Source organism: Sciurus carolinensis, chromosome 7, assembly GCF_902686445.1.
Source record: "Sciurus carolinensis chromosome 7, mSciCar1.2, whole genome shotgun sequence".
NCBI lineage: Eukaryota > Metazoa > Chordata > Mammalia > Rodentia > Sciuridae > Sciurus > Sciurus carolinensis.
This window is the reverse complement of record NC_062219.1, coordinates 110,630,084-110,656,894: the sequence shown is the minus strand read 5'-3', so window position 1 is coordinate 110,656,894 and position 26,811 is coordinate 110,630,084. Positions and strand designations below refer to the sequence as shown.

Below are 26,811 nucleotides of genomic sequence, written 5' to 3'. Positions count from 1 at the left end.
CAGTTTGTATAACGGCTAAGGAATATTTGGAGAAAAAATAAGGTAAATATGTTAAATAGTATCAACAATATTTCTAAGTTATATGAATGTGTTTAATTATATAATATGTCTTGTGTGTTCATTGTAATGAACCATTTAGATTTCACCTCTTTTTTTGGGGATGGGGTGGGAGGAACAGTCTTCCTGTTTAGTCTTTTCTGTAGAAAAAATAAAAGCAAACAGTTAGTATTTATTTATGTTTGTTAATAAACCTGGAGTCTTATCAGAGTCTGTAAAACTTAGACTGACTGTTGATAATGCTAGGAAGTTGAAATGTCTTCCAGAGAGTACTTAACAGACATTATTAAGTCCAGCTCTTCATTTCACATCCTAGAGGAAGAAGGCAAGTTCTTGAAAAGACTTCTCCTGTTGACTGAGGTGCTTTTGTAGGGAGAATTTTTTTTTTTTAAATTAGCATATGAATCTCTTTCAGTTACTGACACACATTCTTGGTTCAATCATTCATTTACAACAAACACTTATTGGGTACCTACCATATATACTTTAAAACTATGGGAATTAAGAGATGACCTAATTATCTCTGGCCTATCATATGGCCTAGAAATTTAATCTAAGAGAGGTAAGCCATGGGTATCATAAATATCAGTGACAGTGACTGTATAACAGAAAGTGATAGAAAATGAGAAAAGACATGAGATGGCAACTGAAATGACATGGAAGTTCAGATTACTTTTATTCAGAGGTGGAGGGAAGGTTTTACTGAAGACAAGGAATTTGAAGTGAATCTTGGTCAGTAGTTGGGCTTCTTGGCTGAAAAATTTGGGTATTAAATTCTAAGTAGATTATAACTTTTCAGAAGACTAACACTGTGTGTCTTTTATTTTTGTCATTGTCCCTTCCCCACCTCTGTCTTGACTCTGGCTTCATTGGCAGGTCTGTTGGTGGAAGTTATGGCATGGGGATGGAATAGCATATACTTTAGTGTTTTGGCTCAGGTGGTTCCTTCTAACTCATCCATCATTTGCTCTTTTCTATATTAATTTAGAGACTATCCAGCGTTTGGTACTACATTAAAATGCTACCTTCTCTATGACTTTATATTTTTTAGTTCTGTACTTGTTGATCTTAGTTATAGTTGTTGAGCTGCACCAGTACCATTGTGAAACATCTCGTACCTTGTAAGTATCCAATTGAATATAATTTAATTGAATAAAATAGTTCACGTAATTAAATGAATCTCTTTAATACACATTAAAGTTTGTTTTAAGATTAGTATTAAGGAATAAAAATTTATAATGTGAACTGGTACATAAAATTATAGACCAACCTAGAACCTAATTTTGAATAGTTAGAAAATAGTCCATCACAAAATCAGTAGAGGTGATAATCATGTTTTTTCAAGGACTAAATTGTTTTAGAATTTATGTTCATGCTTTCTTTTCAAAGTCATTTTATATGTGTTTATTAATTAGTTAAGTTTGCAGCTCTACAAATGGTATCATTCATACTATTTGCATTGGATCCCTGCCATATCTCCATCCATAACAGATGGATTCTTTTCTTTCATCCTCATATACATCCTTCAGGAATTGTTACTTTCTGGTAGGCATTAGAAGTAAGAATGTAGAAAGAGGGAGGGTAGAAAAGAAGGAGGGATTGAGTCTATTTTGTTTCCATATTTCTCTTAAGCTTATTGGAGCAGCAAATGGTAAGACAGGAGGTGGTCAGATAGTCTGTCCCATGAAATTCAGAAGCCTTTGGGGAGGAGCTTTGCTTAGACCATATGCCAGAATGACGGTTAAGTTTAGATTTTTGCTGTCACTTCTTGACTTCTGTTACTTTCCCTCATCTTTGATGCTGACTCTGATCTTGGCATTCCCAGCATAATATTTAGACCAGAACAATTTTGCTTACTCTGTGATGTGTGCAAAATAGGTACCCAAGCCACAGTCTGAGTAATGACTTGGCTCAGAAAAGGATGATTGCCACACAGTTGGGAGGGCTTATAGGACAGGTACTTCTCCTGTTCCTTTAAAATAACTTGATTAAGATTGAACCCAGAAAACACTGTGCACACTTACATCTCCATTAGAGGTATTCTTATAAAAATGCCCAGGAAGCAACTAGGAATATTAGTTTGAAGTTCAGGAAAGACTAGAGATGCATTTTTGATACTCATAGGAACTCAAAGCCATTGGTGTTAACAAAATCACCTGGGGAATGGGTATGGAATGAATGGAAGAGAGTTATCCTTTTAACCTTGTGGCCAAATTTTTTGTATCCTTGGCCTTGGAATAGAAGGTTCTTTGGCTAAGCTCCCCTGGGCCCTTGAAGTGGCATGAGAGAAAATTCAGAACTATTTCAGTGACTGCTTCCCGGTTTGTGTCCTCCAGGAGGATGCTGCCTCCTCCTTGGTCTTCATGACTCCACTTTCTCCTCGTTCCTAATCTCTTTACTGGCTAATCTCTTTTCTTTTTGTCTGTCCCCTATAAATGTTTGTGCTTCTTTGGGTCCCCTTTTAGACTTTCTTCTCCATCCTTTCTAGACACATTCTACTGGTGTCCTCATTGACTCCACTGGCTTCATGTTCCTGTGACTACTAAAAGTGCAGCTTGAATCTAAGGTACATAGCTCTTGTTGCTTCCTGGGCATTTGCACCTGCATTATGTCCCATGGACATACTGCCTTGGTCTTTTAATCCATACTTCAAACTCATGTCCAGCACAACATTTAGGATTCCCAACCTCCATTTCAGTCAAACTTCTCTGCCCAAATGTGAACGCCTTCAGTTTTCCCAGTTTTGAGTGCCCCATAGTCCATCCAGTTGACCAAACCAGAAACCCGAGTCTTGTCCTTTCTGCTTTATTTCTTACATCTAATTATGCCACCGTACCAGTGTCTGTACTTCTAAGTCTCAAATGTATTCCCTTGTATCTCTTGGTTCAGGTTGCATAAGCTTTGTTCACTCTCTCTCAGTATTTATCTTCTGGCCTATAATATAAAAATAATTTCCTAATTCTTTTCATGCCTCTAACTGTGCTCCCTTCTCAATCTATCTTCTCCACAAACAAAGTGATCTTCCTAAACTGTAAAGCAACTCAAGGCACACCCTTGCTTTAAATACTTCTGTGGCTCCTATTTTTTGCAGGATGAAGTTCAGACACTGTTGCCCAGTGACAAGGCTCTCCAGCAGCTGAGCTGCCCATCTGTCTTCCACCCACACCCCTGTGACTGAGCTCCAGCTATGCCAAATTGCTTCACTCTGTACTTTCTTATCTCTGCGCCTTTGCACCTGCTGTTCCTTCTGGTTGGAGTGTCTTCTGCATTTGCTTGACTGAATTCCACTGATTCTTTAAGTCTCCTCAAATGCCATCTCTTCTGAAAACTCTTCTTGACTGCTCTGGAAGTTAAGCATTTATATTTTGAATCCTCTGTGGTTGCCTGTTCATACCTTTATTATTACTGTTTATCAAACTGTTTTGCTTATTCATTTTAATGATACATCCCCCAGTACATTATGAGCCCCCTGTTTTAGCACAGTTCATGGTACATAATAAGGACTTAGGAAATATTTTGGATAAATGAATATTATATTTGCAGTGATTTTTCCTGCATAGGACTTTTTCACTTCTCATAATTTCATATTGATGACATCATGTAATACAGATACCTTGATCCTTGTTTGACAGATGAGGAAGTTGAGTCATAGAGGTGATGGAGTATTTGCCTAAGGCCTCACAACCAAGTTAGTAGCAAAGTAGGAATAGATTCCCAAGTTTCCTTTGGATAGTCAGGCCCAGCTTTAAATACAGAATTCTCCTTTTTAGTCACATATTGCCTTGGTCTTTTAAACTATTGCATCAAATTCACTGTGTGTGTGTGTGTGTGTACCACACAGTAATGGGTAAGGAATCCATACCATGAGTGATTCTTAAAATTGGAAGTTAGGTACTCTGTTATTTACAGAAGCAAAATTCTGTACACAAGAGGTTTACACTTTATCCTTAGTGGTAGAACCCATGCCTCTTTTCAGTCACTTCTCTTTCTTAGTATATTTTGGGCAATAATCAGTTCTATAAAATGGAGTTTTACTATTGGATCTGAAGGTTTTTTAATAGGATTTGTTAAGCCATCAGGGCAGTTAATTCTTGGGAAAAGTCTATCCTGTGAGTGGAAAGAACATAATTTCTGAGAAAATTCTCAGTGAAAGGTTCATGAAACAGGACCCAGAAGAGAGATAATCAAATGATAATGTTCTTTCATTGATTACCCCACTATTCCAGATTGCATTACCATTTTTTCCAGTGAGATTTATAGATTCATGAGCATGTACCACTTTTAAATAAAGACATCTAATTAGGCTGAAGGATGGGAACTTCATATGTAAAGATAAGGTGTGTTGAGTGGAGAGAGGGCATTAAGTGTTTGATGGAAGTAAGGTACTGTAAAGCATGTTGGGCCTTGAGAGGACAGCATCCCTAATTGCTGGGAAGGAGACACGGAACTCACATTGGTGTCATTGCAGTATCTTTGACTGGACTCACCTTCTCTGTACATATACATGGATATGATAGAGATAACATAAATTTATATCCATACATATGTATATGTGGTAAAGGCATACTTTAATATTTTTCATGGACAAAAGAAACAGTTTCACCAAACTGTCATTACAGATTAAATAATTTGTCATGAAGTCAACAGAAATCCACAAAACTTAACACCATTTTTGCTTTTGAAATTCAGAAATGTTTTAATTTTAATCACTTGTAAGTTTTATTGAAAAATATTAACCTACACCATCCCACTTCTTTTGGCTTGAAAATAATGCACTTTTCTATCTGCTGTGCCTCAAAAAAAAAAAAAAAAAAAAAAAAAAAAAAAAAAAAAAAGGGATAGAACTCACTGTCTTCTAACTCTATTTAACACTGCTTTAGATTTCCTTTTATATAACAATAACTTGATCCTACTCAAAATACTTGGCACCTTTAGTGACAGAGTGGAATGTAAGAACACTTTAGCAGATCTGAATATGAGTAAACTTCAGTAGTTTTGGAATGAAGAGATAGAATTTTCAGTTCCTTATTCAGAGTTCACAGAAGATAAGAATACCAGGATTAAGACAGTAGACTCCCTTCATTATACAGGGCTGAATAAAGCAATTATCTGTCTATCAAGGCTAGTAAATTGTGCAACAGCATTAAGGAAGGGTGGATGGATAGGTGGATAAATGCTATTCCATTGGAAAAGGGTGCTGATATATGAGGTAATCCTTTGAGTTTAACTTGTAAAAACTGTTTTATTTTGGAGTTTATATCATGTTACCCTTGCAGCTTAGAGAAAAATGATTTTTTTATATCGTTGACTACATTTTTCAGCTCCTTACGCATCTGAATTTTATTAGGGGGTTGTTTCAAAGACATCTCTTGTTTAATCATGTTTAAACAATCTGTTTAAGACCTGTTGTGTAGATATAAACACAATAGTCCTTTAATGTAGTAAAACAGACTTCTGACAGACATAGCACATAACAGACATCCATCCATTATTGCTTAAGCTGCTGTTGCCTCCATGCCTGACCTGTGAGGGTAACCACAGAGCTCAACCGGCAGCATTCACTGGCTAGAAGACACTGACAAGTGCCGTCTGTGCCATATTAATGTCTAGTAATCAGAGAATTGCAGAGCAGCATACAATTGGAGAGGCCTTAGACTAGATTAAAACTAAGTACCTTAAATCTGTTTTAATGGCTGTGTTTACATCTCCTCCTTCTTCATTCCTTTAAAAAAGTAATCAGGTTTCGCAAGCGTTAAGAAAACCACCTCTTCTTGCCAGCTGGAATTGGTCCAGTTTAAGCAAGGAAAATTTCCCCCTTTTTCTCCTGTCTTTTTCTTTTTTTCTTCTCTGTGATCTTCTCTGTCATTCAGCACAGTAAGAACAGGCTGTAGGAGCTGGCTGACTTTTTCCTTGGTTATTACTTTTTAACATTTTCTTCCTGTTACAAAAAATGGGAAAATTGAGAATAATGTTCTGCTGCTGTAGCAGCAAATGTCAAGAGACAGCTCCCTGAACTTTTTAATTACGTCAGTGCTTTTTCTCTCTCATCTCACAAAATATACACTATATACACTCTGTGTGTGTGTCCATAATAATGAGTGGGAAACAGGATTGCATGCTGAGGAAATTGAGCCTGAATCCAGGAATTGCGTGACAGTCTGTTTGTAGGCTAGTTGTCACTGTGCTCTTTGAAGAATAATGCATTCCGTGTTTAACTGTATTATTGGCAAATAAACAGCAATGCTTTTTGTACGACTGTGGAAACTACCATTTCTATTGCTAAGAAGGTTACCATTAAAAATAACTTTACATCTCCCAGTGAGACCTCTATAAGTGCTGGTAACACAAAGAACTGTGGAGAATGTGTAAAAGAAGGCAAAGGAAATGGTTTCAGAACTAAAATACTCAAGTTTTACTAAGTTTTGGGTGTAAAGCATAGACGTACAAAAAGAGATCTTTTTTTTTTCTCAGAAAGTAAAGAGAGGGATGAAGATTTAGATGACACAGGATGGTCATGGGTGTTCAGTTGTAATTGGAGAAAAGATGTGTTATAGTAAACAGAGTCAGAAAGCCTGGGTCATGTAACAAACTCTGAGCTACACTTCTCCACTTTTTCTTAGTTTGTTCTTTTGGTCTCCGTTCTTTAGCTTGTTTCTTCTTTGCTTCTAAGGCAGCTTGGTTTATGAAAAAGAGTACTGGATCAGGTCAGGATCCTGGATTCCATATCACTGTGTATGACTTCAAGCAAGTTGTATTTTTCTGGACATTGATCACTTTTCTAAAATATTCTCTTCTAGCTCTGAAAAGTTCTATTTCATATAATTTTCCTTTGAATGGGAGCAGGGGGGGAAAGAAGTATTCTTTCAAAACAACAGGCAAAATCAAGAGTAGCAGGATTGGTTCGGGTGTGTGGAGCTTGCCTGTAATCCCAGCAACTCTGGAGGCTGAGGCAGAAGGATCGTAGGTTTGAAGCCAACCCCAGCAACTTAGCGAGGATGTAAGCAACCTAGTGAGACCCTGTCTCAAAATAAAATATAAAAAGGGCGGGGTTGTGGCTCAGTGGTAGAGCACTCGCCTAGCACGTGTGAGGCACTGAGGTTGATCCTCAGCACCACATAAAAATAAATAAATATAATAAAAGTATTATGTCCATCTACAACTACAACAATGTTTGGGGCAGGGGAAAGGGGGCCGAGATGTGGCTGTCCAGATGTGGCTATCCACATGGATAAGGGTGGTTAAGTGCCCTTGGGTTCAATCCCTGGTATTAAAAAAAAAAAAAAAAAAGCAGGATTGGAACAAGAAAGTATCGGAGAATTGGGATGAGGAGGCATAGTAAGTTAGAGATGTGTTTAGAATGTGGGAGAGGGGCTGTGGTAAAGCCAACCACACTCCCTGTTGACTCTTTTTTTCCCTGCCTGCACAGTGTCACTGACATCTCCTCTTGTATATTTTCATTTGGTCTTTCTTTAAATTTTTTAAAAAATATTTTTTAGTTGTCGTTGGATATTTATTTTATTTATTTATATGTGGTGCTGAGGATCAAACCCAGTGCCTCACACATTCTAGGCAAGTGCTCTACCACTAAGCCAAACCCCAGCCCCCTAGTCTTTTGAAAATTATTTTTTCTTTTTAACCTCCTATGAATTTCTTTTTCTCTAGGTGTCTCAAAACTTTTGGGTTCATTATTTGAAGTAAAAGAATTATGCTCTAAGCATGTTTTTGAGAATTCGTTCTCTGATGTGTGGCTGATACTACACTATCCAAATAATTCTGTCCTTTCTTCTAGGTACTTTATGCTTAGATTATTGTGATTTACCACAATCTGAAAGCTAAAAGTTATAAAGGAATTGGCACTTACATACATCAAATTCATACTTCATAATACTTTCATTTGCATTTTATTGAAAGATTTTGAATTCTTCAAATTTAGAAGCCTAAATTTTGAAATGGGCAGGCCTTCAATTCTCTCTGTCACACATCTAATTATACTTAAAAAAATGACTACATGTGAGATTGAGAGAGTGAACTTTTTTGTCACTAATCTAAACTGGTGCCTTTTAATATTAAAAGAAAGCAAATTCGACTTTTAACTTTTTTTTTTTTTATGAACTGGAGTTCCTAGAATATTTCTATGGAGTCTATGGCTTAACTATGTAATTATGTCTCTTGAGTAGATTATATTTTTCTTTCCATAATTATGTTTTACCCAAGAGACTGGAAAGGCTTCAGACCTCTTTGGATAAAATTGTGCTTCCTCTTTTCTCTCTTGATAAACTCTGAATCCTACATGCCTCACTGTTCAAGGGCTGAAAGGGAGCTTTTGAAGATATGTGGTAGTGATTATGATTTTTTTCCTTTAGAAATTGGTTTATATATTAAGAGGGGCCCTTAGAGAGAAGCTCATTTTAGAAATGCCATCAGAGAAGAATCTCCTGGAAAGAGATTTGTTTATGATCTGTGGTCCTCTGTCTGAAGCCACACACTAACATTGCTCTAGGGCTGTCTCCTCTCATGAGCTGTCCTGTGTCATATTGCATAGTTGTTAATTTTCAGAGGCTCAGAGGGGCTGAGGCTTTAAACTTGAAGATAGTTTTTTAGTCTGTTTCATTATTTTAGTCCAGAAATAGTTCTTGACCTGAACCAGACAGTATACTCTTAGGAAAAAAGATGACTCAGCAGCCTTTCCCAGCAAAGATTATAGACTCATCAGTTTTACTGTGGTAAATGTTTCCCAATAGCCAACTTTTCCCCTGCCCCTTCTCTGTGTTTCTTACTGGACAAAAGGAGAGGTAATTTTAAGTTTATCCATGTTCATGTTTATTAATTCAACAAGCATTTGTTTTGTTTCTTTTTGTAGCTAGGCTCCAAGATTGTGTTAGAAATAGAATATGACACATCCCTGAAGGGTTTATAGTCAAGTATAGAAAGTCTAGAATAATAGGGTTTGAAATTTTGTGTAAATATTTTATGTCAATTGATAGTAAGTTAATGCTTACTGAATGCCTATCACACCTAGGTGTAATCAAGAGTTATGGACAAAAACCAGTTGCAGCTGCTCTTACCTTGCTATGACAGAAACCAGAGGACTACTGAGGCCCTAGACATAGAAAATACCAGAAGGAAGGGATTTTGATAAATGCAGTAGGTGGGGAAAGGGTGTTCCAGGTTGAGGGGACAATTTGGGCAAAGGCACCAGGTCTCTGAAATGCTGTGGATAGGCCAGTGTGAGCACAGCACAGACTGGGAGCACCTGAGTGGTAGTCATTGGAAATGAGCATGCAACACATGCTGGGAACATACTTTCTGGGTTCTTGTTTCCTGAGCTCAAGGGTCTGTATTTAATTTAACAGTCACTAAATGGATTTGAGCAGGTAAGTAAAATGAATCTTAGTATTGGGGTGCAGAAATAACTTTATGGAATAAACAACATTATGGAAACAAACCATTTTTGTTTGTAAGCCTCAGAGTTCCATTAAACACCTTCCTGTGGTCATATGACTAGTTTGTCGTTCCCAATATGTGAGACTGCTCCTCTGGTGTGTGAGCTATAGGCTAGAGCCTAGGATAGCTCCAGTGGGAATGGAAAGCAGGGGTCCCTTCCTATGGGCAGTGTAGGGATGGGCTTGAGTGGATTATGTGGACTAGGAAAGGAGATGGAAAAGATATGCCTAAGCTAGATTTTGGATCTGGCGGGGGTCCTGGAAAATGGTGATATTCATGAAAGTAAGGAAATCAGAGGAGAAGCTGCTTAGGACTATTTGATATTGGTGGAGGGGCAAGGGTCTAAACTGAACATTACAAGAGTATAGGTCTTTGATTTCTAGATATTCACAAATCACCAGTAAAATGTAATCATCTGAATGTAAACAGGATAATTTCAATTTCCTCATTAGTATTTTCATTTTCATACATGTATAGGGATGGAGAAAATCAGGATTTTAAAATCTCAAGCCTCAGTAGTTATGAAGTGTTTGGGTCAGAGCTTTACATGGCTTTCCTCAGAACTTACCTGAGTCTGTGTAATTGTCCCTGTCATATTGCTTTTGCTAGAGACAGTCAACTGAAATGCCCAAGATACACCAAGTCTCCTCTTCAGTAGTAGAATTCCAAAAAACATTATTTGAAATTGCAGTTCATGGGAGTGCAAATAATAGAAACACAATAATAAACATTGTGAGACAAGATGACGCAAAACATACATAAATTTAAAATTAGTGAGCCTGTTCCCTAATCTTCCCCTACAAACACACTCCTTGGTCTTCTTTCAAGAAAGAGAGATTAAAGGTGAAGGGCCTCATTATTTATTTATTTTCCAGAACTACTCTGGAATAGCAATTTTGTTGACATAACAAATTTAATGTGAAAAATGGTACTTTTTTTTTTTTTGCGATGCTGGGGATCAAACCCAGGGCCTTGTGCTTGCAAGGCAAGCACTCTACCGACTGAGCTATCTCCCCAGCCCAAAAAATGGTACTTCTAATTCAAGTCCTCTCCTTTCTTCCTTTTACTGTGAGGATTACTGTCATTTGTCTAAAAGAGGACAATATTCATTCATTTATTGTATAAACATTCTTAAATTGTTATATCCTGTGGCTTGAGCCCAAGAGCTTGCACCAGATCTTATTCTATCACATTCTTGGTGACAGCAAAATTAACTAATGTCTCCTCAGTTACTTCTTTTCTCCAGGGAAGCCTGGATGCATGGCAGAGTAGGTTCATGGGCTGCCAAATATTGGTTTACAGTTTAGGAGATCTATCTTTAAATAGAAATGGAAGATTCTCATATATATTGCATAGCTTTAAAGAATTAATGTGTAGGCTTGAGGAATTAAGTGATTTGAAGAATGGTGTGCTTGTTTAGATTAATATCACATATATGTTTAGCATCATCTTGTCATAAGATATTTATTATCATGTTTCTGTCATGTGCACTCCAGCTAGCTTTCTTCCTTCCTTCTTTGCTTATCAGAGTCCTACTCAGCCTTCAAGGACAGTCATAATGGTCTCATCAGTGAAGGCTTCATTTTTCCTTTTAGTCAAAGTCAGTTGCTCCCCTGTACTTCCTATAGCAGTTTATTATTCTTAATTTTTTATTATGAAAAATTTCAAACATGCATGATAATACATATTTTTAATACAATCATATCTACCCACCACCTGTTTTTTTTTTTTTTTTTTACCACATTTGCTTCATCTATTATTTGTCAAAAAATCTTAAAGCAAATACCAGACATCATGGCATTTAAACCCTAAATATTAAATAAAAAACAAAACAAACAAACCCTAAATATATGGTAGTCCTTCTAAAAACTAAGGACATTTCTTAGAAAATCACAAAATCACCACTTTATTAATATTCTAAAGTACTCCATTATCAGATTTACTCAGTTGATCTCCAAGCATAGCATTTTAGTTATTGCCCTCATCACAACCTTTCTTTGGTTATATTTAATGACTTGCCTTTCTTCTCCACAAGATTGTAAACTCCTTGAAGGCAAGGACATTATCTTATGTATTTTTCTGTCTCTTTGTCTTTACAATTCCCACTGAGACTTGCATGAAGTGGGTATCTAACAAACTCTAACCAGCCAGACTAACAGACCCTTATGTGGACATGGTACTGAAGGCATTGATGCTTGATTGCAGATCTTCCTTTAACTTTAGTTATTTTATTTAAAGATAACTTCATGATACCAAATATAAAAGTAGATGCCTCATAAAGGAAGTGAGTGTTTCAAATCAATTTAAAATGCTACTGTAAAGGACACTGCCAAATATCATGCCCAAACGATGAGCAGGATAACTCTGCTGTGCCATGTTAGGATGGACCAGATGTTGCATAGTGCATTCTTCATAAAGAAGCACTTTGTTTTGCTTTTTGTAAGCACATCTTGCCATCCTTTAGGAAGAGCGCGCTACCTGATACAGTGCATCCTACTGTGGATATAGTGTGTGGACTGTGAGCTTCTGGCTGGGGCAGGCACACTTTAGAGTTGTTAAGCACTTCTCAATCAACTTTTATAAAAATGGGCAAAATGGGTCACAGCACAGAAGCAAGTTTATTTTTTATAATTCATACAGCTGACTTTTTAGAGTCTTCACTCTAACTGAAGACTCTAGAGTTTCAGATGTGTGATTTTTTTGAAAGCAGAGTTATAATGGCAGTATTTCTGACTTTCATTGTGGGTAGGAATAAATGGGATGATTAGTTAGACTACTGCTTAGTGACTAACAGATACTTATGTGTCTTTGCTTTAAGGATGTGTGAATGCTGTGACCTTTTGGTCATGCATTCTTCTTGTGCCCCTGAATTTATTGCAACAAAGGTCATATTCAGCCAAACACAGTCAACTTTTTGAAAGAAATCATTTTGAAAACTACTTTTTTCTTTTTCATTTTAAATTCATTTTTGGTCATGATTTCCCCTGAATGACTTCTGTTGCTCTGTTATGTTCTAAATTAAGCTGGATGGCAATGAAGGAAAGAGCACTGGACTAGCAATCAGGAAACCTGGGTTCTAGTCCTGCCACTAACTATGGGACTTTGATCAAATCATATCCCTTCTCAGGAACTCGAGGTTCTCATCTGTAGAAGTAATACATTGCTCTAAGATTTAGAATCTAAATTATATCCATTGCCTCTTTAATTTTTCCGTTTCTAAATTACTTTCAACAATGTTTAAGAATTATAGTGAGATAAAATGTTTTTCAGGAAGCAAGCAAGCTCTCACTTAAGGAATGTCCTTCAGTATAATTTCATAGGAAGCACCAGTAGGGGCTTGTTTCTAAAGAAAGATTTTGATCACTGATTTCACTAGATTGGCAAACAAGAAGAGTATTTTGGGTTAGTATTGTAATAGGATAACCTGGACCAGAGAGTTTTCTTTCAATCAAGACATTTATCTAAAAGAAAATATTCATTCATTTATTGTATAAACATTTATTGAGTACCTACTATCTGGCAGGCACTGAATTAGATTGTGAGAATACAGCTGTATACCAGAAAGAACACTCATTCTCATGATACAGTCTTTCAGGAGACATGAATACACAAGATAATTACAGATTTTGTAACTGCTATAAAGGAAATAAAGAGAGGGTATGCTTAAGAGGGTGAGAAACTACTTTGGTTATGGTAGGCAGACCTGGTCTCTCAAAAGAAGTGTTTTTTTTTTTTTAACATTTTTTAATTGTAGATGGACACAATACCTTTATTTTATTTGTTTATTTTTTAAATTTGGTGCTGAGGATCAAACCTGGTGCCTTACATGTGCTAGGCAAGCGCTCTACCACTGAGCCACAACCCCAGCCCCAGGAAGTGGTGTTTATCCTTGGTATGATGAGAAGGATGAGCCATACAAAGAATCAAGGGGAGAGCATTTCAGAGATAGAGAAATGTCCTGGGATAGGAAACTATAAAGGAGACAAAGTCAGATGCCCAGAGAGAGATTATAGGGTTTTGGACTGGGTTTGTGCCAGTAGAAAAGCAAAGAACAGAATAGATTTAAGATGTAGTATTGAGATGGAGACAACAGGCCTTGGTAATGGATTGAATGTGGGGAGTGGGAAATAAAGACAAATCAAGGAAAATGTCTAGGTTTTTGGCTTAAAGCAATTAAGTGGCTAATGCCATTTATTGATATGGGCGACTGTTAAGAAGTAATAAAGTTATTCTGGAAAGAGAATCAAGAATTCTATTTTGAGTGTGCAGTATTTGCAGTATCTTCTAGACATTTCAGGAGGAGCCGTCAAGTAGGCAGTGGGACACACAAACCTGGAACTCAGGGCAGAGGCACTTGTGTTGGGACTAAGACCATCTTGGGCAGTAATTCCCAACCCTGGACATTTCATTTGGTGAGCTTTTAAAACACAATTTTTCCTTATGGCCCACCCCAGAAATTCTTATGTATTGATCTGATATGGAATCTGGACAGCCACTTGTTCCAAAAACCCTGTAGGGGAATTTTATTATTCACAGGCTGAAAAGGACCACTGCTTTAGGGAGGAAGTTCAATCAGTGAAGAGGATCCAGGACTGAACTTTTACATAAAGAGTTCAATTATAACCCAAAAGAATCTTCTATTCTTTATAGTGTCCTCCTGCTTGGAAGAGCTCCTCTTTGGCCCTTTGGATGAGGTTTAGTCTTCCCTGCAACATGGCAGAATGCTCTGTCCTTGATCCAAGTTAATGTGTCCTTTGTCTCCCAAGTTCTCAATTTCTGAAAGGTTTGCTTGGTGCTAAAGGTTTAAGTACATCCTCTTTCAGTCTGTCATTTGAGTATACCCTGATGTGGTTTGGTGGTACATGGCTGAAAGATAAAGAACCTTTTTCTTTTTTCTTTTCATTGTACTGTAAGAATTTTGTTGTGGTTGTGTTGGTTGCTATGAAGGGCAGATATCTACAAGGAAAACTATATGTTTGTGTGTGTGTGTGTGTGTGTGTGTGTGTGTGTGTATCCCCAGATAGATGTTCTCTGAACTATTCTAGGTTTTCTGTAGATATTTGGTAGCTCTCTTTGAGGATAATTTATAAAAGATCATTGGAAGCTTTTAAAATTTCATCTGCCTTTTATTTTTCACACTTATACCAGTGCTATTCCAAGTCTGTTGTTCTTACCTACAACTTTCTTTACTCCCTAAAGCAGTAGACTAAAATGTACAACCACATCCAGACCCTGAGCTCACATCTCATACAGTCTCCATGAAAACTTAATGAAAAGGCTGTATAAAGCAGAGGCAAAGTTTATTAAATTTTCTTATGACCCATGCCCCACATAAAGTTCCAGTGTATAAAGGAACCATGCAAGATCATGTAGCTCAGCCTTTAACCTTGAGGGAATCTTCCAAAAAATATGACCTATTAAAAAATAGCTTCCAGGGACAATTCCACAACCTTTCTTGTTAATGTTTACAGTTGCATTAGTACCACACCAACGTGAGAGAGAGAGAGTGTGTGTGTGTAAGAATCAGACTTGGTGGATTTGTGATGAATACTATGTAAATTGCTAATTGTGAAAATAGTTAGACCCAGTAAGATGTATTGATAGAAGTTTGGTGAGTTGGACTACAGCTATTTGTTTAGGGTAATGAAGGAGTTATTAAGTTTGTTATTGAATCCTTGCTACTGTCTCTGCTTATGTTGAAAACCAGCCTTAATGCCTCATTAGGCTTAGTCTCAGGTGTCTCACTGTATGATCTAGATAATATTTAGTCCTCTTTAGCAACTGGGAGAGGAAGGTAGCATTCCAGTGACCTCACATTGTGCCTCATGATGAGTGGAAAGCTCAGTCAACTTGGACAGAACCGTGTTCTTTCCAAACTGAGCTAGTCAATAGCTGAAGACCACAAGCTAGTTGACCTACCTCTGCAGACCTCTTAATGTGTAAACACTTCATCTGTAAACATATTACTAGCAGGGGTCTAGGAATTATTTGGGGTCACCTCTAAAAGTTCTGTAGAGTCTAAAATCTATTTGTAATCTGTAGGGAAAAAAACCCATAAATGATGGGAAAAACAACGATTAGCAAACAGTTCATTCCCCTAGTTTTTCACAGTCATTTTTTTCGAGGTCTAGTCCCTCTGTTATAGCAGATGCCCAAGACTTGCACTGGCAGGAAATAGGGTGGTGGGTGCATTTCAGTTAATGGGCCTCGTTGAAACATGTTTGGCTGGGGAGACAGCTACACTCATGTTACTGAGCCTTGGCTTCCTGTCTGTTTTCTTTGGGCTGGGTAGGCAATGAAAAAGGAGACAGGAAAATACATTTTGGGGCAAATAAAATAAGGAATTTGTCTTATGAAGACAGCTTATAGTTGGGAAATTCTAATGTTCAACTTAACTCTATCCTGATAGATTCTTCTTGTCCTTTGTTAAGTGGGAGGCTGAAGTATTTGCACTCCCCATAGAGCAGTGAAATAGTGAAGAACTCCCATGCTCCAAGTAATTTTAACAGTACTCTTTCAAGACTTTTTGCTTTTAGGGGTAATAATCCTAATTCCCTTAGTTTTTCTTCAAAGTGCAAATTCTTAATCCAATCATCATCTCAGCAGTTCTTCCTTGAATTAACTTCAGTCACCAAAACATTTTTTAGGAAAATGACAGGGCAGTATATTAGAGCCTTATGGTTCAGAATGTGGAGAAGGGACCCACAGCGTGTGTGCACGTTAGACCCTGCACTCATTCTGCAGCACCACTCTGCAGGTATACTGCACTAGGTCACAGCCAGATTCTGATGCTTTTCTGTTATATTTGTGCCTAGCCTCTGCTAGACTTCTTTAAGAATGATTTGATGATTTTTAAGAAGTCTTAGTACCTTGAGTATGTTTTAATTTGCAGATTTCTTCAATATCCAGAATTTCCTTAGGTTTTAGACTTGAATAAACTAGAAGAGAAAAAGTTGTTTTTAAAAACTAATGAATTGTCACATTCATATATTTAGTCAAAGAGTATTTTTCAGTTCCTTTTATAAAACCACAATATTAGATTTAAAATAAAAAAAATTCTCTGTGACTTAACAGAGTTTGTTCTATGCTTTTGGGCTTTGGCATATCACAAAATATCTAGATTGATTTTGAGAATTTGAGTTTCCTTCCTTACATTTTTTTTCTTTCTTTCTTCCCCCACCCCTCTTTTAAAAGGATTGTAGGTTTGAGTTTTAATTTTTCAGAACAGGATCTCAGCAACGGGTAGTTGTAATACAGAAAAGAAAAAAAGTCATTATGGTCTTTAGGAACATTTCTCTTTGAAACATATGTTTGCCTCTGCTTCTGCCCAAGCTTTGAGACAGTATGTCTAACATGCATGGACTCTTGAGTTTTCAAATGAGATTTCCTTCATCATGAAACAAGGAAGCACCCCAGTGCACAACCACTTTTCCCATCTTTTCACTAAGAGGCTAGAGGAGGCATCCAGAGAGCCTCCAATCCAAGTTGCCCTCTGGGACGCTCAGCTCTCCTTTTATAGAACAGAACTAGAAATGCTTGCCACCAGATAATGCTTAAAAAGCAATTTGAAAAGGAAGGCATTATATATACACATCATTATAAATATCTATATTGATAATTCCTTGGCTTAAACCACCCAGTATGTATGTTCACATATCTATTTAGCATGATCAATTGTTCAGCTAATTAATATGCTTTTATTTTATGATTTGCTGTTTCCAGGGCACAGACAGAAGCTTGATGACTCTAAACCTAGTTTGTTCTCTGACCGCCTCAGTGATTTAGGGCGCATTCCTCATCCCAGTATGAGAGTAGGTGTCCCGCCTCAGAACCCACGGCCCTCCCTGAACTCTGCACCAAGTCCTTTTAATCCACAAGGACAGAGTCAGATTACAGGTAAGACAGACTCATAGGTTTCACTTGCAGACTCTGGCAGGCTGGGGGTGAGGGGCTACCAGATGAGATGTGTTCACTTCAAAACTCTTGGAGCTGTGAAATGGCTTATTATGGAAGAATTGAGACTTGAAGATACTGACTTCTTTTTTTATTAAGGGAATTCTGATATTTAGTAAAATTTGGGATAAAATTTTTTGGGAAATTTCTTCTAATGCTGTACTCTGAAGCAGTGTCAGTCTACACATTGGTGGGATGGTTCTAACTGCGCTCTTTGGGAAAATGTTTGTTGTAAGTTTCTGTTTTGTATTCAGGTGGTGCAGGGGATAACATCACACCTTCACTATTAGAAAATTAGTATTACCTACTCAGATCTGGGCTTAAATTTCTTACATGTACAACTGTTTCATTAAGTTTGCTTGAAGATTGCTCAGGGCTAACAGGAAGCTTTAATTGGTAGCTGTAAGGCAAGCTTATCAGGCAGACAGAATTCTCTTTTGGTTTACATTTACCTCTAGCTCCTCATATGATGTTTGTCCTTTTACATTCTAGTAAGCTGCTTACTTTACCTTTCTTCTTAAAAATAAACATCAGCATTACATTGCAGGCTAGTTATTCACATTTGGTGCATTAAGATCCCCAACTGTTTTTTTTCCTGCCTTATTTGTGCAAAAACATATTATTTTAGGATTGATTTGATCGCTTTTAGATCATGGTGACAAGATAGTGTATTAATCATAGATTTTTAATTTGGAGATCAAAAGTATCAAGAGCTGAAGGGAACTCTAGATGTCATCTAGTTACTATTGTTAGCAGAGGTGGACTAGAATAGAAGGAAAGAAAGTAAAACAAAATGTGTAATAAACTCTCAACACATCTTTTTTTAACAGTTAAATTTTTGTCTGTAGTAGCTAGATTTGAGGGTCCTTAGTGGTCTCAAAATACAATTGTTTATAAATGAAATGACCTACCTTTCCTGATCTCTGTCCATACTATGTAAAGGTATTCTTTGATATTTACTTAGAGTAGATTTCACATTCTGTGAGTTTGTTTATTAGTCTGAATATATGTGTTTGCTTGAATATATTATATATGATATATATAAATAATCTATGTACCTATAAAATGATATAGAATTGTGACAATAAAAGAAGAGAGCCAGGAACCTTATGTTAAGGAAGAACATTAGAGCTGTGTGAAATATGGCATTTTTAAACACTGATATGTAGGACTCAAAAGGTTAACATATTCTCTAGACATGTGTCCTTGACAAGAATGTAAGGATGAAATTCACACTAACTTGTAAATTTGAAGCATGTAGCTTTAGGTACCCACTGCATTTAAAGTATGGACTTTAGCTTTTTGATTATGGCTCATAATAGGTGTCCTTTTGTCCTTATAGTAATCCTTAGATTCCATGAGTATGCATGAGTGAGTGTGTGTGTGTGTGTGTGTGTGTGTATGTGTGTGTGTGTGTGTGTGTGTGTGCGTGTAGTGTGGGGGTTGGTTATACACACACGTTCTATGATCTGATAAACACTGAGTTCGTTAAATGTTTGATTTCTATGTTCTGGTCTCTTAAGTGATTGATAATTGTTTTGTTGACTGATGCTTTTAAAATGGCCTTTGAAATCTGCCTAGTGCTACATTCACTTAAGATACTTCTTTCTAGGCTTTGTCCTTACATCTAAAGACAAGATCATAAAACAGTCCCAGAGGACATTTTAGAAGCTTAAGGTGCTTTAGATATCATTCAGCCAAAGGATGGAAAAGTTGTGGAGAGGATCTACATTTTAGCAGCATCCCTATACACCAGAGGCAGGATCAGAGTGAGGCTCTGAGAAGGTGGGGGCAGGTCGATGCCAGAAGAGCATCTTGCAGCTCAGGAGCTCGGCCACCTCTGCAGGCCTGGCCCACCTCTGGCTGTCAGTTTCTCTTCACCCTCCTTCCTCCTGAGAGACTCAGGAAGGTTGAGTTTTTTGTCTGCAGTTGTATAGTAAGTTAGTAGCTGAGTAGTGAGTATATTCATTGGATATATTTCTAAAAATAAATTTATAGCTGGTTATGGTGACACACACCTGGCGACTCAGGAAGCTGAAGCAGGAGGATCACAGTTTGAGGTCAGTTTCAACAACTTAGTGAGACCCTATTTCAAAATTAAATAAAAAGGGGTGTGACTCTTTGGTAGAGGGTCTCTGGGTTCAATCCCTAGTACTACAAGAATAAGTAAACAAATAAAATGAAAATATAAAACAAGTTTATTTATAGGGACCAATAACTTTTTGGAAGTTCTATAAGAGTATTAGCTCTTCAGCTGGGTGTGGTGGTATACTCTTATAATCCCAGTGAACTGGGAAATGGAGGCAGGAGGATCATGAGTTCAAAGCCAGCCTCAGCAACTTAGCGAGGCCCTCAGCAACTTAGAGAGGACCTGTCTCTAAATAAAATATAAAAAAGGCTTGGGGATGTGACTGAGTAGTTAAGCACCCTTGGGTGCAATCCTTGGTACTGAAAAAAAAGTGCTACCTCTTCATTTGGGATTATAGTTCTTTGAACTGATTTATAGATTATTCATGGTTCTTGTCTTCCTCTTCCTCATTATTCTTATTTGCAAGGTATTAGACCCAACAACTTTTCTCAAACTTTCCGAATTTGCAGATGTACAAATACATACTTGCCACGTACCTGCTCTTGGTCATGTGAACTTTCTTTAAATGTTCTAATGTTGTTAGAGAGATATAAGGTACCTGTCCTTAACCAAGGATGGACAGAGTTCTTCTGGAATCCAAATTACCTGGAAAACCCAGGAATAGCAGTATCATCAAAGTTAATTGAATAAGTTTAATTTTTTAATGTTTGGATTTATTCCCTGTATATTTAATAAGTATGACCTAGAGCCAACAGATATAGAGAATAGGATCTTAGGTAGTGTGGGAGGCAGGGGAGAAAAGTGATGTCCCTGAGTTAGTCTAGGTCTTTCCCACTCTTGAACCACATACCCTTGACCCAGCCTAAAGTACTGTTGTTTCTTGAGCACACCTTCTTCACTTTGTTCATCTATAGTATGTCACGCTATTTCATTCATCCTTCAAGGTCACTATACTGTCTTCAGGAAAGAATCCTGGAATCATTTTCCAAAGGCTGTCTATCCATCTCTTAGGAAAAGGTTGAGAATGCCTTATTTTACAGCTTCTGCATATTTGCCTTTTCTATCCTGCTAGATTGTAAATTCTCTGAGGGATTTTTATAGGGATCTATTTTCTTTTGTGCCTAGCACAGTACAATGTTTCATTAAATGTTGAATTAATGAAAATTTGTCTGAGAAGAAATCAGTGCAGGAAGGGCTGGGATATCATGCCTTTCTTATTAGCATTAACTGTTCTATTTTCTTATCCCAGAGTACCATTGTTACCTGGTGATGAATAATAGCAGAAATCACATTCCAGTGTAACAGTATGTAGTTAAACCATTTGGGCTTACCCTAGTTTTGGATCTACGTAATTGCATGATTAAGTTTACATTCCTAAAACTTGTTTATACTGCATCTTGTGATTTCTTTGCAGTATGCCACAAGGCCACATCTGATTCTAGTTTATGCCATCCTTTGCAAAGATGTTTGAAACAGGATCATTACTTCTCATTGGCTTGGCACTTTTGTTATCTCCAGGTCTTATCTCAAAACTCAAGATAATAGTCATGGTTTTATAGTTATCACTAGTTCTTTGATTTGCCAACATAAAAGTCAGAAGACTTCAGAATCTCGGAAGAGCAAAAAGAAATTAGAGAAAGTTATAAGTATTTAGTGTTTCATAATTAGTCTTCTTGAATGCCTCCTGCAATTCTTAGGGCCAAAGTTCTAGCCAAGGTGGGGTGCTGCCTTCTCTGCATGACCAATTTAGTGGTGTCATCTTTAGAAGTCTTTGATGGCTGATGTTGCACCTGAGAACCCAGGGTCTCCCCGCAGCTTCCTGAGGAAGTTGCTTCCTCTGTACCTCTTTTTATCATTCAGATAACTGCTGCCTATCTCCAGGCATCAGGAAATACCTAGTCTGCAACAAATGTCTACCTCTGATTCAGAACAATGGTGTGATGGCAATAGAGTAAGGATGCTATGTTAGGAGGTATCTTTCAAGAGAATTACTGTTTTAAACAGTGCATTCTGGATGGGCCACATATAACTAAAAATAGTTCTGCTGATTTAGGCATTTGGGTCTAATAGGTTGGAACATTAATCTTATCTTTAGGGTGGGACATGTGCTGCTATTATTTTAATTATTCATTCAGAAAATGTTTATTGATGCTTACTGTTTGTCAGGCATCAATATAAGTGAACAAGATAGAAATAATATTTGTTCATAAGGAACTTATTTTTAGTGATAGATATAGTCAGCAAATGGATAAATAAATGTACATACAAGATTATTTCTAATAAGTGCTGTGAGAAAATGAAATGAGGTAATTGATAGGAAACAAGTGAGGGAGGGAAGGAGGTTGGTTGGAAAGTTGGGAATGGACTTTGAAGACTTTTGAAGATCTGTAAGGTGGAAACTCATGCAAAGAGAATAATACAGAAAGTTAGGCAGGGGCTAGGTTATGGAAAGTCTTGAAGGTCACGATAAGGAGCTTTTGTTTGCAGTGGGGTGCTGTTGAAGAATGAAATAAGAGAAGGACATTATCTAATAATTTACATGTTTAAAGTCTGTTTGGATGCTGTGTGAAGAATGGATCATAAGGGGGCAAAGATACAAGCACAGTTATGTTCAGGAAACTGTCCATTCCATCTTGCTGATGACCAGGGAAAGTAAGACTTGATGGTTTTTTACCTGGGCAACTGGAGGATGGCAGTGCCATTTACTTACATGGGTAAGATTCAAAGAAAATGAGGCTGGGGTTGGGGTGGGAAGTTCAGAGAAGCAGTCAGGTGGAAAAAAGAAGAGGAAGCTATAAAGGAGACATTCTCACCTCTACAGCAGCTCCTAAGACTCCCCTTACAACCATTCAAGGTTTTTCCCTCACTTGATACTTTCTGGATTGCAGGATTCCTTTCTTCTTTAAAAGATTTCTCTTTATTCTTGGTTTTTTTTTTTTTTTTTTTGAGCATTCATTGAAAATGACTTTGCCCATATGTGAATATTGGAAGGAAGTACATAGAACAGTTTTTTGTTTTTTGTTTTTGTTTTTGGCTCAGACCTCCATTTTCAGTGGTCCTTCAGCCAGGAGTAGATTCTTGACACTTCTGTATTTGCTGCTAGATATTCCATCATGTTATTTCTGGTGACTTTCTCCTTTTGTAGTGTATAAGCAAGCCATTTGCAATTTCACCTGCTGTCTCTTTTGGACTTTTATTTAATGTGTCATTGTATTCATGCTTTTCTTTCATTGTGGACATCCTTTCTTGTATTGTTTTTCCAAATGCATTTCTATTCTTTCTTGACAACTGGGATGAAATGCTGCCCTTTCTTATGACCTATTCAAGCTGAGTCAGGCTCCCATAGCACCTTGTGCAAACCCTCTATTATATCATGTTCCACATAGTGACAGTTACTTGATTGCATGTCTGTTGCTTCCAGCAGACTTTGAACTTTTTAAAGTCTGGGGACATGTTTTTATCTCTGTGTCTTCATTGTCTTAAATAGTACCTGCTGCTTGATGACTTTGGTTGGCTGATGAACAACTAGGTCATTGACTTCTTCAGGAACTCACTATTGTTCTAGCCCTAGTATTTTTATAGTTTATAATAATTTTATTGAATTACTATTAGCAATCATTTATTAAATGCTTATCACATGTCAGGCTTTGTTCTAATGAGTTTAACTCATTATTCCTCACAATAACTGTGAGATGGGTAGCATTGTTGTGGAAACTGAGGGCCAGAGAATTAAAATAACTCATCTAAGATGCCACTTACGTTTAGTAAGTGGTAAATTTAGAAATTAAAGCCAGAGCTATGTAACTCCAGGGCCCTGCTCTTAATGACTGTGTACTCTTGGGAGGCTGATGTACTTTCATCATGACTCAGTTTCCTTCCATTTCTGTATCTGACAACTTTCATTTAAACAGCTCTTTACCACTTACAAACTAGTTTTACTTAAGTTCTTGTTAAATCCTTAAAACAATTCTGAAAATATGTATTTTATAGATGGAACAAATTGATTCTTGGAAAAAGGACATGCTGAAGTCTACCTCAACTCTTATAATTGACTGTGAGCTCCAAATTCTTAGCAGGCAGTCACCTTTATCACCATCACATTGGGCATGTTGCTGACAATTCAAGTGACGTGTATCCTAAAGAAATATATTATTTTTCTTCTCTCCCTTGGATATTCTTTAGGATTCTCAGAGATGATATTTTCCTAAAAGGAAAGTGATAAAAGTATTATTAAATTATACTTTAAAATGCAACAGAATAGCACATGATTAAATTATAATTATATAAGGCATTTATTCAAGGAAATATTTCTAGGAATAACTTTAACAAAAACTTTTCAGATATCCTGAAAATGAAAATTGTATTTGCAGTTACCTTGACTGAAGTGAAATAGTTTACCCCCAGCTTCAGTACTATTCTGTGCCCATACTCCTTTAATAGTGAAATGGCTCTCAAGTCAGTTAGGCCAGTGGGATCAGCCTGTGTATGTTTGACTGTCGTAGGCCTGAGTCCACTGTGCTTATCCTGAAGGATTTACCAGTGTAACCCTCTTAGAAATAGGAATGCACAATTGAGTAGTGTGTCTCAAATTACCATTCTCTTCAAGTGCTGAGTGACCGCCTGATTCTGTAATGTGAAACAAGTTGGGAGCTGAAGTGGGCATGGGTGGTGGTGGCTGTGAGTGTGAGGGAGCAGGAACCCACTAGAGGCTTAGGAACTGTTGGTGAGAAGGAAGAAGACTGTGGGCTCTCTGAAGTGTAGGGATGTGAAACTCAGCCTCACAGTCACTGTGGGCAACTTGTGTCCTAAGTAGCTGGAGTCACCACACTCAAAGACATGCTGTTGGAAGTACTTCTCTCTAGTTTGATGGTACTGTGTTTGAACTTCAGAAGTTACTGGAAATCCTGTCCTGTCTTCTTCCTTTGAGATTCTTTGGGTGGGCTAGCTGGATAAATACTCAGCTGCCATGCATATGTAGGAAATCTCTTTAGAGGAAGTTGCTGATCACAATCCTTATTTATTTATTTTTTTTAAAGCACAAATCCTGTGTGTAAACACTATTTCTCATCTGTTTAGCTTTGGCAGTCATTTTCTGAGGAAGAGTAGAATTTAGGTGCAGCTCATGCTGGCTTCATAGAATGATGCTCCACAGGACCCTGTGAAGGGCTGGTGGTCAGCAGGTCGTTTTGTTGCTTAGCTTGCTAGCAGTATCACAGATTAACTTCTTAAAAGTGCTCTTGTTTCAATTTCTGTCAGTTGGAATTTCCTTATTAACTGAAGATATTTTGGCTTTGTCATTCTTTTAGAAAAGTAGACAGGGTTGATGCTCTGAGAAAAATTAATTTCATGTTCCAAAAACTTATCTTTGTAATTTTCTTCTATTTGGAATTTAAAACTCATAGTTAATATATAGTCATGTTAAGAAGAGTCCATATATTTCCTGTATAATACTTCATTTTATTTCTCTCTTCCCGAAGACCGTTCCATCTGTAGTCCATCTTTAGGTTTCTGCCCAGAGGAAATCTTGGTTTCATTCTCCCATTCTTTTCCAAAGCATCATCTTCTCTATGGTTTTATGTTTGATTTTGGTTTAGTACATGTATAAGTATGTATATGTGTTTACATACACGTATGCTTACCTTCCCCTTTACTGTTTCCCTGGGAACCTATTTTATTCCTTTTTACCTTTTACAATGGACTATGGATAAAAGGATCAGGAGTACTTTTGAAGGAAATCACTGTAGGGGTAGCCCAGGAGAGGGGCAAATCAGGCCTGCACTTTGCTATGAGGGATTCTCGGGTGGTATATCTTGATGTTTAATCATGGTTAGGTACCCATGGCTTCGCACACAGTTCAGATACATTGCTTAAGGAGGAGTAATAGAAACAATAATATATTTAGACTTTTTTCAGACTAAAAAGTATTTTTATTCCATTTATTCATTTTAATATATGCAAAAGCATTCTGGGAATAAAGTTGTGTGGCACTACTCCCAGTTCTGACTATCTGATTATTTTTAGGGTTTTGTTTATTGTGATAAGGACTTGCTTTGCAATGGTTTAAAAACAATTTGTTTTAATAGTACTTAAAAGACAGATTTAACCAGAGAGTCAGAATTGTGAACCCTATTTAATGAGTAAGAACACTCGAGGCACTAGATTTCTGAAACTTTCAGAACTGAAATTAGAAATGTGTCTCTGGAAGGTGAAATCTGACAGGATAGTTTTAGGTGGGGAAGAGAGTGAAAGTGTAAGGGAAAGAATGAAGAGAAATGGTAATATTTTAGGTTGTTGGAAGGGACAAGCAGTGGAATGTGTGATCATCTGCAGTGGTTGCAATTTGTGAACAGGAGCGGGCTGTGGTGTGGTGGATCCTCGGTGTGATGACATCTTCTCCTAGGACTCCATGGAGGACATAGTACAAGTTAGGGAAACAGGAAGGTGCTGAGCCAGTTAACCTTGTGGGGGAATGGCCTGTAAAGAGAGTGTGGTAAAAAAGGAAGAGCTTCTGAAGAGGAGTTGACCTATGCTGTGGACTTGGATATTGAACTGCAGTCAGGTTAGGAGGAAAGCCTGGGGAAATCTGAGCTTCACTTCAGGTGGGAAGTAGGAGTATGGTTTGGCAAGGTGAAGGGAAGATGGGAACTCTTGATTGTTCCTTCATCCTCACATGACAGAGGAAGTTCTCACACCTTGTTCTGACTTCAGTCTGAAAGCCAGGACTTCAGTCTGACCCTGTCTCTCAAAAAATACACACCTCAAGCTGTGTCTGACCAGGTCAGTGGGGGTTTACTGATATTCCATTAAAATATCCTAAGGTTATGTTCACCTTTTGTGATCCCTTCACACTGTGGCTTGTAGCCCAAAGGACAGGTTTCCTCCATCCTGTCTTGCAGTTGACCAAATGAATCACTATACTGTTTTCTTCTTTGATTTCCTCTTTACATCTTATAGGATTATTTTTATAGTTCTGATTCTTCATCCATTATGTTGGTTCACAATTTTGTCTCATTTTGAAGCTAAGGAAGGTTGCTTCTAATGCTTTAAGACTTTGGTGAAGAAACTGGACAGATCTAGGACTATAATGCCATTATATACCTGTCTCTAAGCTGACAAGGATTTGTATTAACGACCACTTTCTGGTAGGCTTTTAAATTACCTATAAGTCACATTAGAGATAAGGCATTTTCTTTGCTGAGGTTCAGTTACATAATAGTTAGGTGATTTTTCTTCTAATCTATTACTCTGGTAGTCTTAGAAACAGGTTT

At 37.3% G+C, this 26,811-nt stretch overlaps 1 protein-coding gene across 10 annotated transcripts in view; it reads left to right on the top strand.

Annotated features, from left to right (window-relative positions):
* Window positions 1-26,811, top strand: part of Runx2 (RUNX family transcription factor 2) — a 326,853-nt gene that overhangs the window by 48,353 nt on the left and 251,689 nt on the right. For 7 of the 10 annotated variants that reach the window (XM_047559085.1, XM_047559074.1, XM_047559084.1 and 4 more), the window contains exon 4: window positions 17,224-17,397. The exons of the other annotated variants lie outside the window; for them this stretch is intronic. In XM_047559085.1, coding sequence (XP_047415041.1) covers window positions 17,224-17,397 — 174 coding nt within the window. The remainder of the gene's footprint in view (window positions 1-17,223; window positions 17,398-26,811) is intronic. 10 annotated transcript variants of the gene reach the window in all.